The sequence below is a fragment of the Camelina sativa genome, chromosome 7 (assembly GCF_000633955.1).
Source record: "Camelina sativa cultivar DH55 chromosome 7, Cs, whole genome shotgun sequence".
NCBI lineage: Eukaryota > Viridiplantae > Streptophyta > Magnoliopsida > Brassicales > Brassicaceae > Camelina > Camelina sativa.
This window is the reverse complement of record NC_025691.1, coordinates 1,382,666-1,398,228: the sequence shown is the minus strand read 5'-3', so window position 1 is coordinate 1,398,228 and position 15,563 is coordinate 1,382,666. Positions and strand designations below refer to the sequence as shown.

Genomic DNA, 15,563 nt, shown 5'->3' with positions numbered 1-15,563 from the left:
TAGTATTTTTAAATAATACATTTAAATAGTTATTAGATCTAACAATTGATTTTTTTCTAAATTTGATTTTAGCGGTGGGAATTTATAGTGTAGCCAAACATAATTTTCTACACAAAACTCTCATTTGACCGAATGTTCTAGTGGTTGATGTTTTTTTGAAATCAAAAAACATGTTTCAAACAAAAAAAGTAATGCCATAAATAGATTGTCTGATAAATAAATGTAAAATATTTTGCACAGAACAGAAAAAGTATAAGTACTAGAGAGTAATTCCCTAATTACAAAAAAAAAACAAAGAGATCATTTTTCATCAAAAGACAAAAATGAATACGTTGATAAGTTTGATGATGGTAGTCATTGCAATGTGCTTTGGGTTGAATGAAGCTTGCAACATTGCAGGTACTGTAAACGTTGTTAACAAGCTTCATGATGGTCTAGTTCTCAATGTTCATTGTCGTCAAAAGAACCCAACAAATAATTTAGCACCATTAACTCTAAAAAATGGTGAAGTATATGAATGTCCATTCGACGAGCCATTAGTCATTTGGAAAAGGAAGGTAATCAGATGTTACTTATCGTACAGGGGTAAAGGTAATAAGGAATATTATCGTGATATATTTCGAGCATACCGATCAGCCGCTACTTCTCGATGTCGTCAGCTACGTGAATACACTGCTCGCAAAGATGGGATTTATTTTACCAGAAAGGCTGGAGTTGCACCAACATTTTTATTTCCTTGGGTACCCAAATAGCCGTGGGGGTCGTCAATAAACATTTATATATATTTGGGTTTAACTATTTTCTAACTGTCGCTTATAAAAATAAATAAATATATATATATTTGTAAATTCATAGACTTTTAATAAACTCATTGCATATTTTTCAATATCATAATTAGTAATGATATGTAATTAAAAGATATATATACATATATATATATATGTACAGTAAAATCTCTATAAATTAATAAACACTATAAATTAATATTTTTTACTGGTCCAAAGTCGAGACAGTGTAAAAAATAACAAAATTCGATAAGATAATAAAATTATAATTTTTTTTGAAATTTCTATATAAAATATGATTCCAATAATATCATAAATTAATAATTTATGTAAATTTACATGATATTTTTGTTGATTTTAATAGATAAACTATACTAAGCATTTTTACGTGGGGCACAACCTTAAGAAACTAAAGAAACTTCTTGATTTTAATAGGTATACATATACCATACAACTTAGCTAATATTTACAAGAATTAAGAAAACTAGTATGGTGCACTTACCCCATCCTTCATAAGCCTTGATCCACTCATGTATGTCCACTTTTTAAAAATGTTTGATGAGTCAAAATGAGTGTACAAAAGTCAAATATTAAGATATGAAATGATAGACAAATTTATTTGCTTAATAATTTTAGTACAAATTTATTATAGATTTTTCAAATTTCAGCAATTTAAATTTTGGTTGAGAAAAATAATATATATGTTAAACTTATATAATATATTTCAACCGATAGCTTTAATATTTTTAAATAAAACATTTAAATAGGTTTTTTGGATCTGACAGTTGATTGTCGTGGAAAGAACCCAAGCAAAGATTTCACATTAAGAAAATTAATAACTGGTAAAGTATATGAATGCCTATTCGACGAGCCAACAATCATCTGGAAAAGGTTTGTAATCAGCTGTTACATATCGTATAAGGGTAAAGATAATAAGGAATATTATCGTGATATATTTCGAGCATATCGATCAGCCGCTACTTATCGATGTGGTCAGCTACGTGAATACACTGCTCGCTCGCAAAGATGGGATTTATTTTACCAGAAAGGCTGGCGTTGCACCAACACTTTTACATCCTTGGATACCCAAATAGCCGTGGGGTTCGTCAATAACTATATATACTTTTTAACTATTTTCTAATTTTTTTTTTTTTAACATCTTTCTAATTTTTGCTTATAAAATACTCCTATATATATGTAAATTCACAGATTTTTTTGTTTTTGCTTTGAATAATAATAAATAATACTCCTACACAATATTATTATATTAATAAAATCATTTGCATTTTTTTCAATATTGTAATTGATAAATGATATGTAATTTAGAAGAAAAAAAAGTACATCTGTATGTATAATCTCTTGTCGTGTTTACAATTATCGAGAAACGAAACAAAGTGTGGTTCGGTCCTCCTCCTCCGATCCTCTCAACTCCAAAACCACAAAACCAAGCCTCGAGAATTCATCCATTCTACACCCGTTCGATCGATTTGATTTCCTCCTGGGAATTGAAGCCCGACGACCCATCAAGATTCTGGATCAACCCGATTGATTGATTTACCCCCAAGATCCAAAATCTTTTTGTTTTTTTTTCCGAATCAATCTATCCGGCGATGGACGTTTCACCGCTTCTTGGCCGGAACAGACGAAGGTCCTCTCAGCAGCTTCGTGGCGCAGCGTCGAGACTTATCCGCCGTGCTAGCAACCGTCGGATGATGCTCCGCGAGCCTTCCGTTAGAGTCCGTGAGGTTGCCGCTGAGCAGCTTGAGGAACGCCAGAGTCAATGGGCTTACTCTAAGCCCATTATTGTTCTCGATATACTTTGGAATTTCGTCTTTGTGGTTGTCTCTGTCGCGATTCTAGGGTTTACTTCTCAACAAGAAGATCCTATTGTTCCCCTTAGGGTTTGGATTCTAGGTTACAATCTCCAGTGTTTGTTTCACGTTGCTTGTGTTATCGCTGAGTACAAACGTCGCCGCCGAGAAGCTAATATTAATGGTGATGATTCCTCCAATCACGGATCTCTCAGCGGCGGAAGTGAAGAAGACGAAGAATCTGATGATGATGGCTATATCATTAACGATGCTGATGGAACTAGGTTCAATTTCTTATTCTCTGTCTCTCTCTGAAACTTTAATTTGGGTTGAAGGAATCTTTAGGATTGTTGTTGTATATACTAACTGTAATAGATGATGGATCCTGTATGTGTTTCAGCTTCACCAAGCACCTTGAATCTGGGAATACCATGTTCTCTTTTGTCTGGTGGATTATTGGGTTTTACTGGGTCACAGCTGATACTGAGGGACTACCTCAATCTTCCCCTCAGCTCTACTGGTTTGTTTCTAAAAAGAGTTCTTGATTGTTTGTTTCTTTGTTTGTTGTGATTCCTCAATGATAGATTTTGTTTCTTGATTTGCACTTTTGCAGGCTCTGTGTTGCATTCCTTGCCTTTGATGTTATGTTTGTTGTCATTTGCGTTGCGGTTGCTAGTCTTATCGGTATAGCTGTTTGTTGCTGTTTGCCTTGCATCATCGCCATCTTGTACGCATTAGCTGATCAGGTAAAGGAAACAACAACACTATGAGGATGAAGAACAAATGTTTCTTGATGGAATGAATCCCTAATAACTAGCAATTTTTTTCTAATTGTCAGGAAGGTGCAGCGGATGAAGAGATAGACAGGCTTTTAAAATTCAAGTTCCTCACAGTTAAGAATTCCGAGAAAGTGAATGGCGAAATCCGGGAAACTCAAGGTGGGATCATGACTGGGTTAGGTGCCGAGTCTCAAACCGAACGCATGTTATCTAGCGAAGATGCTGTAAGTAACTATAACCATAAACCAAACCTCTGTCGATTTTTGGATAAAGATACTGAAATGATTTGAGCAAAAAAACAAAAAAATAAACCATTTTCAGGAATGCAGCATTTGTCTATGTGGTTATGAAGATGGAGTAGAACTAAGGGAACTTCCTTGTAGACACCATTTCCACAGTTTATGTGTAGACAAATGGCTAAGGATCAACGCCACTTGCCCTCTCTGCAAATTCAATATTCTCAAGAATGGTGAACCTAGTGGTAGTGAGCAAGTGTGAGGTAGGAGAAAGATTTTGTTGCTGCTCAATCTTTGTGGAATGTCATGAAGCATTCTTTTGCCATTTACAGAGGAAAGAACAAGAAAGAAGACCTTGAGATTTGTTTTGAGACGAAGCTGCACGTCTTTTCTTGTCTTTTTTTGGATTTATAATATATATTTGTAAAATGCAATAAGTATATATAGTTCGGTTTGAAAATGTTCTTCAGCGAGTCAGGTGTGATGAGAAACGTTTGGGGATTTTTAGGTTTTCAATCAACGGCTTGATTAGATCCGAATTAGATAAGTTAATACGGTGATGAAACCATTTGACGTTATTGCTGTTGTAGTAGTGACGTCAAAAAGAGAAAAATATCATTATCTAAATCGAATTTGAGAACGAAAGAAAAAATGTCTTTGTTTATTTTTCAAAACAGGACTTAAATATTTTTTTCTTTCTTTATGAGTAGTATAATTTTCATGAATGTAGTATTGTATTCGTTTTATTTATAACTAATATTAACCATCTAACTAACGACGTTATACAGTAAACCACTACGATTGTAATACAAATTCAAGACTAATTTTTCTTTCTTTTCTTTATGCAATTATGGGCTTCTCTTCTTACAATTGTTATTCTCTGTTGCCATTACTGAAAACTGATTAATATGTGACTACTAACTGAAGATTTACCTACACCCTTATATTAATTGTAGAAGTTTTCAAATATGAATACAAAACATGTAAACTTATACATTTCTAATTATATCTGACATATAATATTTACTAAATTTCTATAACAAAATAAAAAAAACACCAATTTTTACAATTATGTTTATATCCTCCAAAACATGTATTAAGGTTACATGTGTTTCATAAAGGAAGAGTAGTGAAGGTTGTAGATCTTTACAAAAACAGTTAGAATTTATATTAGAGTATACATGTGTTTCATGTGTTTGATCTTTAATCAAAATTTAACTCTTAAATTAGAGTATACATGAGAGTCATATCCAATATGTTTTTGGTGATGAAATCCTAAAAATATTTTTACTTATATTTTAGAGTCACAAATAAGTCACACTTTGAGACTATAGTGTTACTAGAGGTATAATTTGCGACTGTTTTGCCACTAAGTCGATTGTGCATCTGTTTTTCTTAGTCACTATAGAGTCTTGAAGTACAACTATTTTGCGACTACGATGTCTTGATCGTTAAAAAAAACTATTAATCAATATTTTACTTCAGTCGTCCTGGTGGCGTCTTAAATTGAGTCTAAGTTGCGACTGAATCCGGATTAATTTATGACTACAACCTGAAGTTGTGATTGAATTGCTTCTGTTTAGGGACTCTTCTAAATTAGTTGTAGAATTTTTCAAATATGAATACAAAACATGCAAACTTATACATTTCTAATTATATATAATATTTACTAAATTTATGTTTATATTCTCCAAAACATGTATTAAGGTTACATTTGCTTCATAAAGGAAGAGTAGTGAAGGTTGTAGATATTTACAAAAACAGTTACAATTTATATTGTTTGATCTTTAATCAAAATTTAACTCTTAAATTAGAGTATACATGATCAAAGAGTCATATCCAATATGTTTTTAGTGATGAAATCCTAAAAATATTTTTACTCATATCTTAGAGTCACAAATAAGTCACACTATGAGACTATAGTGTTACTAGATGTATAATTTACGATTATTTTGCGACTAAGTACAGCTTTTTTTAAAGGTTTCTTACGGTCACAAAATAGTCTTAAAGTACCACTACTTTGTTACTTTTTAAAAATTTCCCCAAAATTTTGTGTGAAATAATTAGCAGAGTAATAATTTCCCCCCATCAAATTAAACCCGAAACCCTCTTAATTATTTCCTGAAACCCTCTCTCTCTTTTCGATTTCCCAAAACCCTCTCTCTCTTTTCAATTTCCAATTCATCTCTTTTCGATTTCTCTTTTGTTGAAAAACTTCTTCTTTTTTCTCTTCATTTCTGACTTCTTCTCCGATGAAATCCGGTGGTGGTCATGGTTCTAAACCCGTTGGTGGTCGCGGTGCTAGATCTGGCGGTGGTGGTAGATCTGGCGGCGGTCGGAGACCAACCGGAGATATTGCTTCGTCGTCTTATTCCTCTAACCCTTCTTCCAGCAACGAGACTTCGTCACACTCCCAACGTTCTCAACACTCGCTTCCATCTCAGTATCCGCCGGCAACACTACCCCAATATTCTCGACAACCTTCTCCTCAGCCACAACACCGAGGCTTTCAACAACAGCTCCACTCCCAGATGCAGCAGCCATCACCACCGCATGCTCATGTTCCGGTGTATCAACAGCCGGCTCCTCAGAATCCGGGATACCAACCGCCGCTTCAGAATCCGGCCTACCAACCGCCGCTTCATTATCCAGGGTTTCAACCTCCGCTTCAGAATCTGGGATATCAGCCGCCGGCTCCTCAGAATCTAGGGTTTCAACCGCTGCCAGCTCCTCAGAATCAGGAGCATCCACCACCGGCTTAGAATCAGGAGGATCAAGACTTCCAACAGCTCCTTGATGATTTGCTTGCACTTCCTGGTCGACAGCATCTTCCGATCTTGAGTCCGCACTCCATCCCCAACACTCAAAGTATATGGTAAATTTTTTATTATCCTCCAACCATTTTATCATTTGATTATCGTTTAGATTAAGAAAAGAATAAGTTTTGTGTGTTGTGTTGTGAAGTTTAGTGTGTTGTGTTGTGAAGTTTGGTGTGTTGTGTTGTGAAGTTTAGTGTGTTGTGTTGTGAAGTTTGGTCTGTTTTTTTTTCTCAAACTTTCTTACCGATGTCCACTATTAGTTATTAGCACCTTCTTCGTTTTCTAGTTTGCTTTTGGTTCTGATTTTCTTTCTTAGTTGTTTTCAAAGTTTCTTTGCCATATCCACTGTTGGAGTCTGTTTTCAAAGTTAGATTATCGTTTTGTGATTCATTTGTTTATGTTTGATGGATTGTAGTTTGTAAGTTAACAATCTCATATTTATGTAACAGGTTTGGACGAGACAAAGGAAAGCTATCTCGTGTTATTTCTGGGATTTTTAGGAGAAAGTTTGATGGTCCATACTTCAGCTGGAAGGCTACGCCCTTACACATACGAGAGAGATATTTTAGATCCTTTGCGGTAATATTTGACACAGTTTCAATTTTTTTAACTTTTCTTAGTTAATGAATTTGTCTTATTTTTACTTACTTGACACTTACTTTACATTGTTGTACTGTGTAGCGGAAATACAACTGGGATGTTGCGATTATTGAGCTTGTGAGAGAAGGATTTTTGAAGATAGCGAAAAAAAGAATGAAAGTAATTGTAAGCCAATCGAAGCTTAGTGGTGAGCAACCGATTTGGATCAATCCTACGCTATGGAAACAAATGTGGGAGCATTGGGACACACCCGAAGCTATTGAGAAGAGCTCTAATGCATCCCAAGCCCGTAATTCTAATCGTGGCGGTCTTGGACTCCACAAACATCTATCCGGCCAGAAATCTTACTTGCAAATTCAACAAAAGTTGGTAAATGGTTTTAACTAACTATAATTATTTCATTTAAATATTTCATTTTGCACAAATAACATTCTTTTATCCATTGCAGGAAGAAAAATTGGGACATCCTGTATCGCTTGGAGAAGTGTTTGTCGCAACACATACAAAGGCAGATGGAAGTTTTGTTGATCAGAAGGCGAAACAAGTTGCTGAGACATATGAGAAGAACATAGAAGAGGTAATGTCTCAAATGGAGTTTGATGGTCCTGATGCTACAGACCACTCGCCAGAATCTACTCATCCAACCCTCCCCATTCAAGAAAAAGATGACATTTTTCTGAAGGTAATTTCCTGTACAATTGTCTTTGTTTTGCCTTTGATGATTGTCTTATTTTGCTAAGATAAGTATCTGATTTTGATTGATATACATTTGACTGATGCTTAAGAATCCTTGATGTTGATATACTTTTGACTGATGCTTGAGAATCCTTGATGTTGATTATCTGGTTTTGTGTGATATTTCTATAAGTGATTTTCACATAACAACTTATAATCATGAATCTTCCAATATGTTTGTCTTGTGAATGCTTATCTCTTTTTCTGTTCATTATGTTTGTTTTGTGAATGATCATCTCTTTTTCTGTCTTAGTGTACTGTAACAGATGCCAAGGGAACCCCCTTTGGACTTGGAAGTCTCTCCGAGATAATCACCAAAGGGAAAAGAAAGGCAAATTATCCAAGCTCTAGTCCAACTTCGCTGTTAGAGATTGAAGAACAACTTCAGGCTGCTCGTTGTAAGTTCGCTGATCAAGATGAAGAAAATGCTCGACGTGTCAGAGAAGATGCTAGACGTGATGAAGAGCAACGTAACGCTCAAAACCGCATTGCAACCTTGGAGATGCTCGTCTCCTACTTGAAGACCAGTGATCCTGGGGTTGCAGAATTCATGTCTACTCAACCACCAGCCCATGCGCCATTCACCACAGCAGCCCCAGCAGCCAACATCACTCCAGCCACAACGGCCAATGTCAACCCACCCGCACCAACCACTTCAGGAGCTAGTTCACCAGCTACTTCACCAAACACTTCTCCTTTGTCAGTATCATCCTCTCATCCTTAACTAACTATTTCTTTCTCTCTTAAGCTTCTATAACTATTTTTTGGTTTGTGTAGTAATATATTTCTATCTCCCTTAGCCTGAACTATTTTCTGGATAGGATCAATGAATGATTTATATCTTTTTGGTTAATATCATTCACATTCGGAATTTTATTTTAATTTCAGGTTTTTTTTTCAAATTAAATTGTATACAGTCACAAATGAATAGCTATAGTTTCACTGATTTGCGACCATTTACATTTTGAAAAACACAAACCAAGTAGCAAATTCGTTGTAAATATGTCACGATTTTGCAACTAAAATACTTAGTCTTCAGTCAGTCACAAAACATTCTGACTTGTTTGCGACTATCCTGTCACTGATACAACGACAACTTTAGGACCAAAATTTCAGTTTTTTTAAGTTCATCCTAAACTTTGTAGTATTAAATCAGTCTCTGAAACGTTGCAAATTTGTGACTACCGTATTGTCTAAAACAAGTGGTATTTTACGACTGCGTAAATGAGTCACTATTGAGTCGTTAATTACGACGGTTTTTATCTGTCTTGTTGTAGTCGCTAATTAACGACCACAACCCGTGTCTTAAGATCGTCGCAAATAAATGACAATTTTGCGACCAAATATTAGCGACGGTTTATAAAAATACTTAAATAGTCGTATATACCGACTTTGCGACTGATTTAAGACGATTTTGTTGGTCACAAAAACCATGTTTTCGTGTAGTGCGAGTTAGGCATAATAATATGCTAGAGTATCAGTACTCACACTCAAACAACAACAACAACAAAAAAATCCTATACAAGACTGAAATAATATATATTTTTATTCAACGTCCGTATTAATTTAAAATATCAAGATTGATAATAGTTTGTGTGTGTGTGATACAAATCAGAAGACAAATCAAATTTTGCAATTATAAGCGCAGATGCATGTCTTGCTCTTAGTATTATAACACACGCCGTTTCCATTATACTTCAAAGTACAGTCATATGCACACACCAAACCCTCGCAGTTTTCTTTCGGTGTTATGATATATGAATAACACTTTTTTACTTCTCCTCCTTGCGTTTCCTTTGTAACCATCCCTAATTCAAAAAATAAAAATAAAAAAAATCTCAGTTTCTTATTAATAGAAAACTACCTTTTCAAAGAGAAGAAACATGGAAACGTGTAAAATATTTAGCAAACCTAAAACGAGGATGACCATGAAGATAGCAAGAGTGATGGCTTTAGTCATTTTTGATTATACAGTACGAATGAAATTATCTTAAATAAAAACGAAAATGAGTGTAATGATCAATCTAAGCGTGAATGTCGAATATATATATATAAGCTATTCAAAGAAAAAAGATATCACAAAATCTAAAAATAGTTATAAAAAAAAAATCAACAAGTAATTAAGTAGACGTTGTAAGGGGACGAAGATCTAATCAAACAACTAAGAAATTAACTAAAAGTGGAAACATATAGTAACAGAAAAGAGAAAGAATCATATCATGATTATCTAACATTCTAATGAGTTTATACCATACATGATGATTATTTAACATTGTTGAGATATATATGAATATATAGGTTTAATGGGCTTTAATAACATAACCTAGCCCATAAACCGATATATAATATCTGAACATCCGAAATTTCGAATGGTTTGGTTAGTGCTGTATACTTGTAAACGAGAGAGAAGATACGACAAAAGAAAAAACCGAGAAAGAAACGTGTGAATAGAGAAGTACGTATGAAAAANTTGAAAAAAAAAAAAAAAAAAAAAGGTAAAAGGCTTTAGAGCCAATGGCCGCAATTATAAAAAGTCGGCCGTAAACAGAGACTTTAAGCCCAGCGGCGCCAACAAACTTATACCAAAAATGGGTTTTGGTCCACGTGAAGGAACATCGAACGTGTGCGTACACAGCACAACTTTGTTTTATTGTTTTTGTTGTTGTATACAAAACAACCACTCGTAATTTCTTATCTGGACAGTTGGACTAGTAGTAGTTAAACAACATTTGAATAAATCTCTCTCTCTCTTTTAATTTTGACTCGTGGAGAATCCTTCTTTTATTTTAAAAAGGGGTTGAATATTATAGAAGATTATCCACAGAAATGACAAAACATTCTCAAAATTTATTACAAAAACGCCACTAGTCTAATAAACATTAGAATTATTAATTTTATTTATTGTTATTTTTTGCCTACGCTTTATTTAAAATTCACCACCGCGCAAGCCACGTTACAAGTTAATAGTAACCCATAAATACAAATTAGAATTATATCAAGACTTTTTCTTTTCTTTTTTGCTTCTTCTTCTTAACAAACAAACTAAACACACACGACGAACATACATATACAGTTTCTTCGAACACCAAGTTCTTTCTTATTAGATTCATCATCAAACCAATTATCACTTTTTAATTTTTATTTTTCAACCTTAGAAGAAAAAAGAATCACACATCTTCGTTAGTTTTGTTCCGTAAAATTCCAAAATTGGGAATCATCAACGGAACTCCAAAAACTTTTTTTTTTTTTTTTTTTTTTAATAAGGCCGTTGGTACAGTCCCCAAACCGGAACTCCGGTTACAATCCGACCACCATACCCATCAATCGATGGCGTCTCCGATCTCGGTCTCCACAAACCAGTATCCCTCGCTTCGTAATCCCTCACCGCCTTCTTCGGATCCGATTTAACAAGAATCGAAAAGTTGACGATCCCACACTTATCACCAAACTCATCTCTCAATCTATAGCTCAAGCAATTCAAATGGCCTTCAGGCGAATACTTTCCCATGAAATCGCTCGTCGGGATTTTAGCTTCTCCGACGCTTTTTTCTTGCCCAGAACGTGTTCGATATAATACCTCAATGAAGATAAACTGTACATCACCGTTGATGGGCATCTCTGCTTTAAAGTTCCATGTTGGGTTACTTACTCTCGATTCGTCAGGTTCAGATTTTCGTTTTTTCTGGTCGATCTTTACGACGGCGAGAGTCTTTTTCTTGAGCGCTTTACGGTTTAGCTTGAGGCCTTCTGCTGATCGTAGATGAATCTCCAATGTTTTTGTCATTGTTGTTGTTGTAGTGATCGTGATAGTGATGATCAATTGATCTACCAAAATATATCATTTGGGTTATTTTAGTTTTTGTATATGTTTGTTTGTTTGTTTATTGGTCTAATAATCATTATTAACTTAGGATGAAGGTTCATGTAAATATATATAGACGACGAAGCTGACAAGGAAGTTAGCAAAGAAGACTCGAGGAGTTTTCTTCTCTTTTTCCGGCCACCTCATTCTCGATGTCGACCAAATACACATATCTTTTTGTTTTTTTAAGGAGAAAACTTTTACATTTTTTTTTTGTTCCTTTTAAATAAAATTTTAAAATTCAAATATTAATTAAAATCCGGTTTTATAATTTGAATAAAATGCTTTTATTTATCAAAACTATCATTTTTTTTAATATCTCGTACGTAATGGATACACCTGTTTGAGTTATGTGTAACTAATTTCGATGGAACCTTTCTGGTTAATTTCCATGGAACTTATTTGTACTTTGTTTCCTAGTCTCATTAACTTACGGCCATTCGATTTGGAGGAAGAACAACTTAACGTCCCACAACACTCGAGAGCCGCACACTGACCATAGTCGCATATATACGATTATATATATATATATTTGAATCAAAATCGTAAATTTTTGTATCAAAATTAAAACCGATTTCTGTTTCTAAAATAAGTCGTATGTGTGTGCTATATATTCGTAAATAACTAATAAACAAAATAGTTTGTATAACAGAAGTTACGTTGCCTAATTAATCCTATAGTTTAATTTGTCTTGGATACATCATGCATGCATACACTTGATGACGTTAGCATGCATACACTTGATGACGTTAGCATGCATGTGTCCTCAGTCGATCGTTAGCATATTTTGTGGAATAAAATTCCATCTGATCATGAATCAGTTATTTCTCATAGTCTATATAATCAACATTAATAATACTTGCGTGTAAAATATATTCTGACACTGAAAATATTTTTAGTTTATTTTCTTGACGAAACAATGATATCGCGCGAATCATTATAATCATTTAATCGTATTCGTAGCTAGGTTGGCAAATTTATTTCTTTTTTTTACAATAGGTCTAATTTGCTACGTACCGAAGTAGTTGACGTATCCAGCCATCTAAACTAAACCAACTCGAGTGAAGTTGGGAACCGAGCTCTATCGGATAAATTAGTCTCCGTTTACATTGCTAAGTCTGTTGAGTGTTGACTTCATATCAAAAAATAATTTAGTCACCCGAATCGAAGCCACTCTCAAGTGTTCCTGACAACGAATTTAATAGTATTAGTATGTTTACATATACGACAAATGTTAATGATAGGATATGGTTGAGATTTCCATTTCGATTCCGATTCTTGGAAATTTTTTACAAATTAATAAAAGGCAGTGGCTGGGAAACCCTACTACAGTACTCGATAAAGACAGTGTAATCAAGACTTGGTCCAAAAAAACAAGACAGTGTAATCAAATCAAGACAAAAGCCTCGCTTATTCCCTTCGTTATATATATTGGGAAATTTTGAACTTATTACTAGAGAATTAGAAAATGATAGATTCCAACAAGCGTTTCCACCTAAAAATTGATATAGGTTTTAAATACACCAAGTTAGTTAATAGACAGCATTCAAAAAACAAATTTTAAAACTTATGGTTAATTTGCTAACATGTTTTCCACCATATAATTGAGCCAACTAAGCTTATATATGTATAAGTGCTTCAACTGGCAGAACATTTTTCAGTGCTTAGAAAAAAAATCATTTGCCTTATAAAAAATGCTAATTATTTAAATTCATAACTTAAAATTATATGCCAACATCATTTTTCATTTTTAAGCGTATAATTAGGCATATTCCTCCTGATGATATATTTTCAGTGGTACCAGTTAGCGCCTATAAAGTAATTAGTACATCTTATTGTTGCCTAGTCGTTTCATAATCTAATCAATTATTCGAGATAAAGTTAGGTGAATGGATTTATTAGTAATTGTTGGAAAGAAACTTGTGCGTTGTACCTGACGTTGCATATATATCCGAAAAACTATCATTATAAAAGAAGTTGACCTATAAAAGACCTAATAGCAAGTCTATGGATACCAAAATTTCCATGAACTTCCTCATCTTTATGGCTTTTAATGTTAGTTTGCATCTCTGTCAGATCATACAGAGTCATGAGCGTGACACGATACTCCATGACCTCATGATAACACACATCCTACCAATCTTTCACTAGTAGTTGTCATTGGATATTTGGAATGCAGTGTGGTGTGTATACCAATTGACATTTACTGATTTTATAATTTGGAAAGAAACAATAGTTGCATGCATTGTATCACAAGATAAACTTGGACATATCTCGATAATAGATATTATGTAGTAGTAATTAAGGAGTTGCTATTGTTTTGGCGAATCTCACAAATTAACCAGTGATATAATGGACTAATAGAGAAATACAATTCTGTTTTGTAGCCAATTCATGATAGGATTCACCAAAATTTGTTTCCAACATTCTTGTTGCGGTTTCTATAATTCTTCCTTTTTCACAAAATTTGGAGATTAGTCTTGAAATATAGTGTAAATTAACATGTATATATATCACTTATGTCATGTGAGTTTATCACAAAAAATATCAAAAAGTGTTATCGTCTATAATTCGTACATATATTCACAGTTTCAGACTATTTAAAGTTCTAAACTAACACATGGATACGACAAAACAGTAGAATACATGTCAAGGTTGACTTTTACTTTTTAACTGAATGAAGTAAAGATTAAATTTGGGCAATGAAATATCAAATTTGGTGGTCATCTCAGACATCCCAAAAGACAAAAAGGAGTTCGTCAGCATTCTTCAAGCTTTGAAAATGAGAGGTTACCATATTTTCTTCGCACCGCCTAATGATACCGTCGAACTAAGAGTGCTGCGTGATTCGAGTGTGGCCCTGTGCTAGCCTATCAGATGGAGGATACACAGAACAGAAAGAGCAGAGGGGATGCTCACTGTGGCCTCCTTGTGCTAGCGTTCTATATGGAGCCGGATACCCACAACAGCAAGAGCAGAGAGGATACTGTAGTCATTAGGGCTAAAAAGCGGAAGCCAAATCTATTTTAAGCTCTGTTTTGGGTTATAATTGGAACACCAATACTATATTTGTAAATTGTAATAGATGAAAACACAACGATCTTAATGGACGGAAATAGGCCTTAACGATCTTCTAACCCTAGTTTACTGTTTTGAGTCACTCCGTTGAAACGAAACGAAACTTGTCGATGGACAGAAATATCCCAATGGACGGAAAATTCGCTGCAGTTGGTAAGACGATGTGCATCATGTCTCCGTCAATTCACGATTTGGGGAGACGATGTTGTCGAACTTCTCCAATAAGCCATTCAACATGTGCATCACGACCACGCGATCAGAAACAGGGGAGTCGACATTGGTGAGCAAGTCGGATAAGGTTTTGAGTTTCTGGCAGTAGTCATGAACGGACATGTCGCCGATGGTCAGCGAGCGAAGATCGTTGTCGAGCTAGATTGCCCGTGCTTCCTTGTTATCGCGAAACATATTCTCAATGGAGATCCAGATTTCACGAGCACTGCTCCGAGTCTTCAGGATGGTGTCGAGGAGAGAAGAGGAGATGGTGCCATAGATCCACATCTTAACGATGCCGTCGCGTTCTTTCCATGTAACATCGGCATCGTTGGCTGGGATAGAGGTGCCGTCGAGATGGCCATAAACGCCAAAACTTTAGCAATGGGTTTCAAACAACTCACGCCACGCATCATAGTTCATCTTCTGCATGTCGAAGACAAGAGGGATGTGAGACTTGATGTGGGTGACTGTGAAAACTTTGTCAATTGGTTGAGCCATGGTGAAGCAACTCTTAACGAGAAAGAATAAAAAGAAAAGACGGATCAGAAGAAGAAAAGAGATTGAAAGAGAGGGAGGCGGCGCTGGTTTGTGAGAAGGAGACGAAGAGAGGTTGAAAGAGAGGGAGGCGGCGCTGGTTTTTTTTTT

The 15,563-nt window shown here is 34.8% G+C and overlaps 3 protein-coding genes and 1 pseudogene across 3 annotated transcripts; 2 read left to right on the top strand and 2 right to left on the bottom strand.

The window, feature by feature from the left end:
• On the top strand, positions 2,133–4,150 carry LOC104699785 (E3 ubiquitin-protein ligase At1g63170). Its single transcript, XM_010415146.1, has 5 exons — positions 2,133–2,880; positions 2,997–3,116; positions 3,210–3,342; positions 3,435–3,599; positions 3,697–4,150. Exons 1-5 carry the CDS (start codon positions 2,396–2,398, stop codon positions 3,871–3,873), a joined length of 1,080 nt encoding a protein of 359 aa, XP_010413448.1. The 5' UTR covers positions 2,133–2,395; the 3' UTR covers positions 3,874–4,150.
• Positions 6,063–8,647, top strand: LOC104699784. Its single transcript, XM_010415145.2, has 5 exons — positions 6,063–6,486; positions 6,880–7,009; positions 7,112–7,399; positions 7,479–7,712; positions 8,019–8,647. The coding sequence occupies exons 3-5, from the start codon at positions 7,184–7,186 to the stop codon at positions 8,487–8,489; spliced, it is 921 nt and encodes a 306-aa protein (XP_010413447.1). The 5' UTR covers positions 6,063–6,486; positions 6,880–7,009; positions 7,112–7,183; the 3' UTR covers positions 8,490–8,647.
• Positions 9,325–9,767, bottom strand: LOC109125627 (defensin-like protein 125). Its single transcript, XM_019227632.1, has 2 exons — positions 9,677–9,767; positions 9,325–9,573 (listed from the first exon to the last, which is right to left on the bottom strand). Exons 1-2 carry the CDS (start codon positions 9,723–9,725, stop codon positions 9,389–9,391), a joined length of 234 nt encoding a protein of 77 aa, XP_019083177.1. The 5' UTR covers positions 9,726–9,767; the 3' UTR covers positions 9,325–9,388.
• Positions 10,639–11,805, bottom strand: LOC104699783 (annotated as a pseudogene).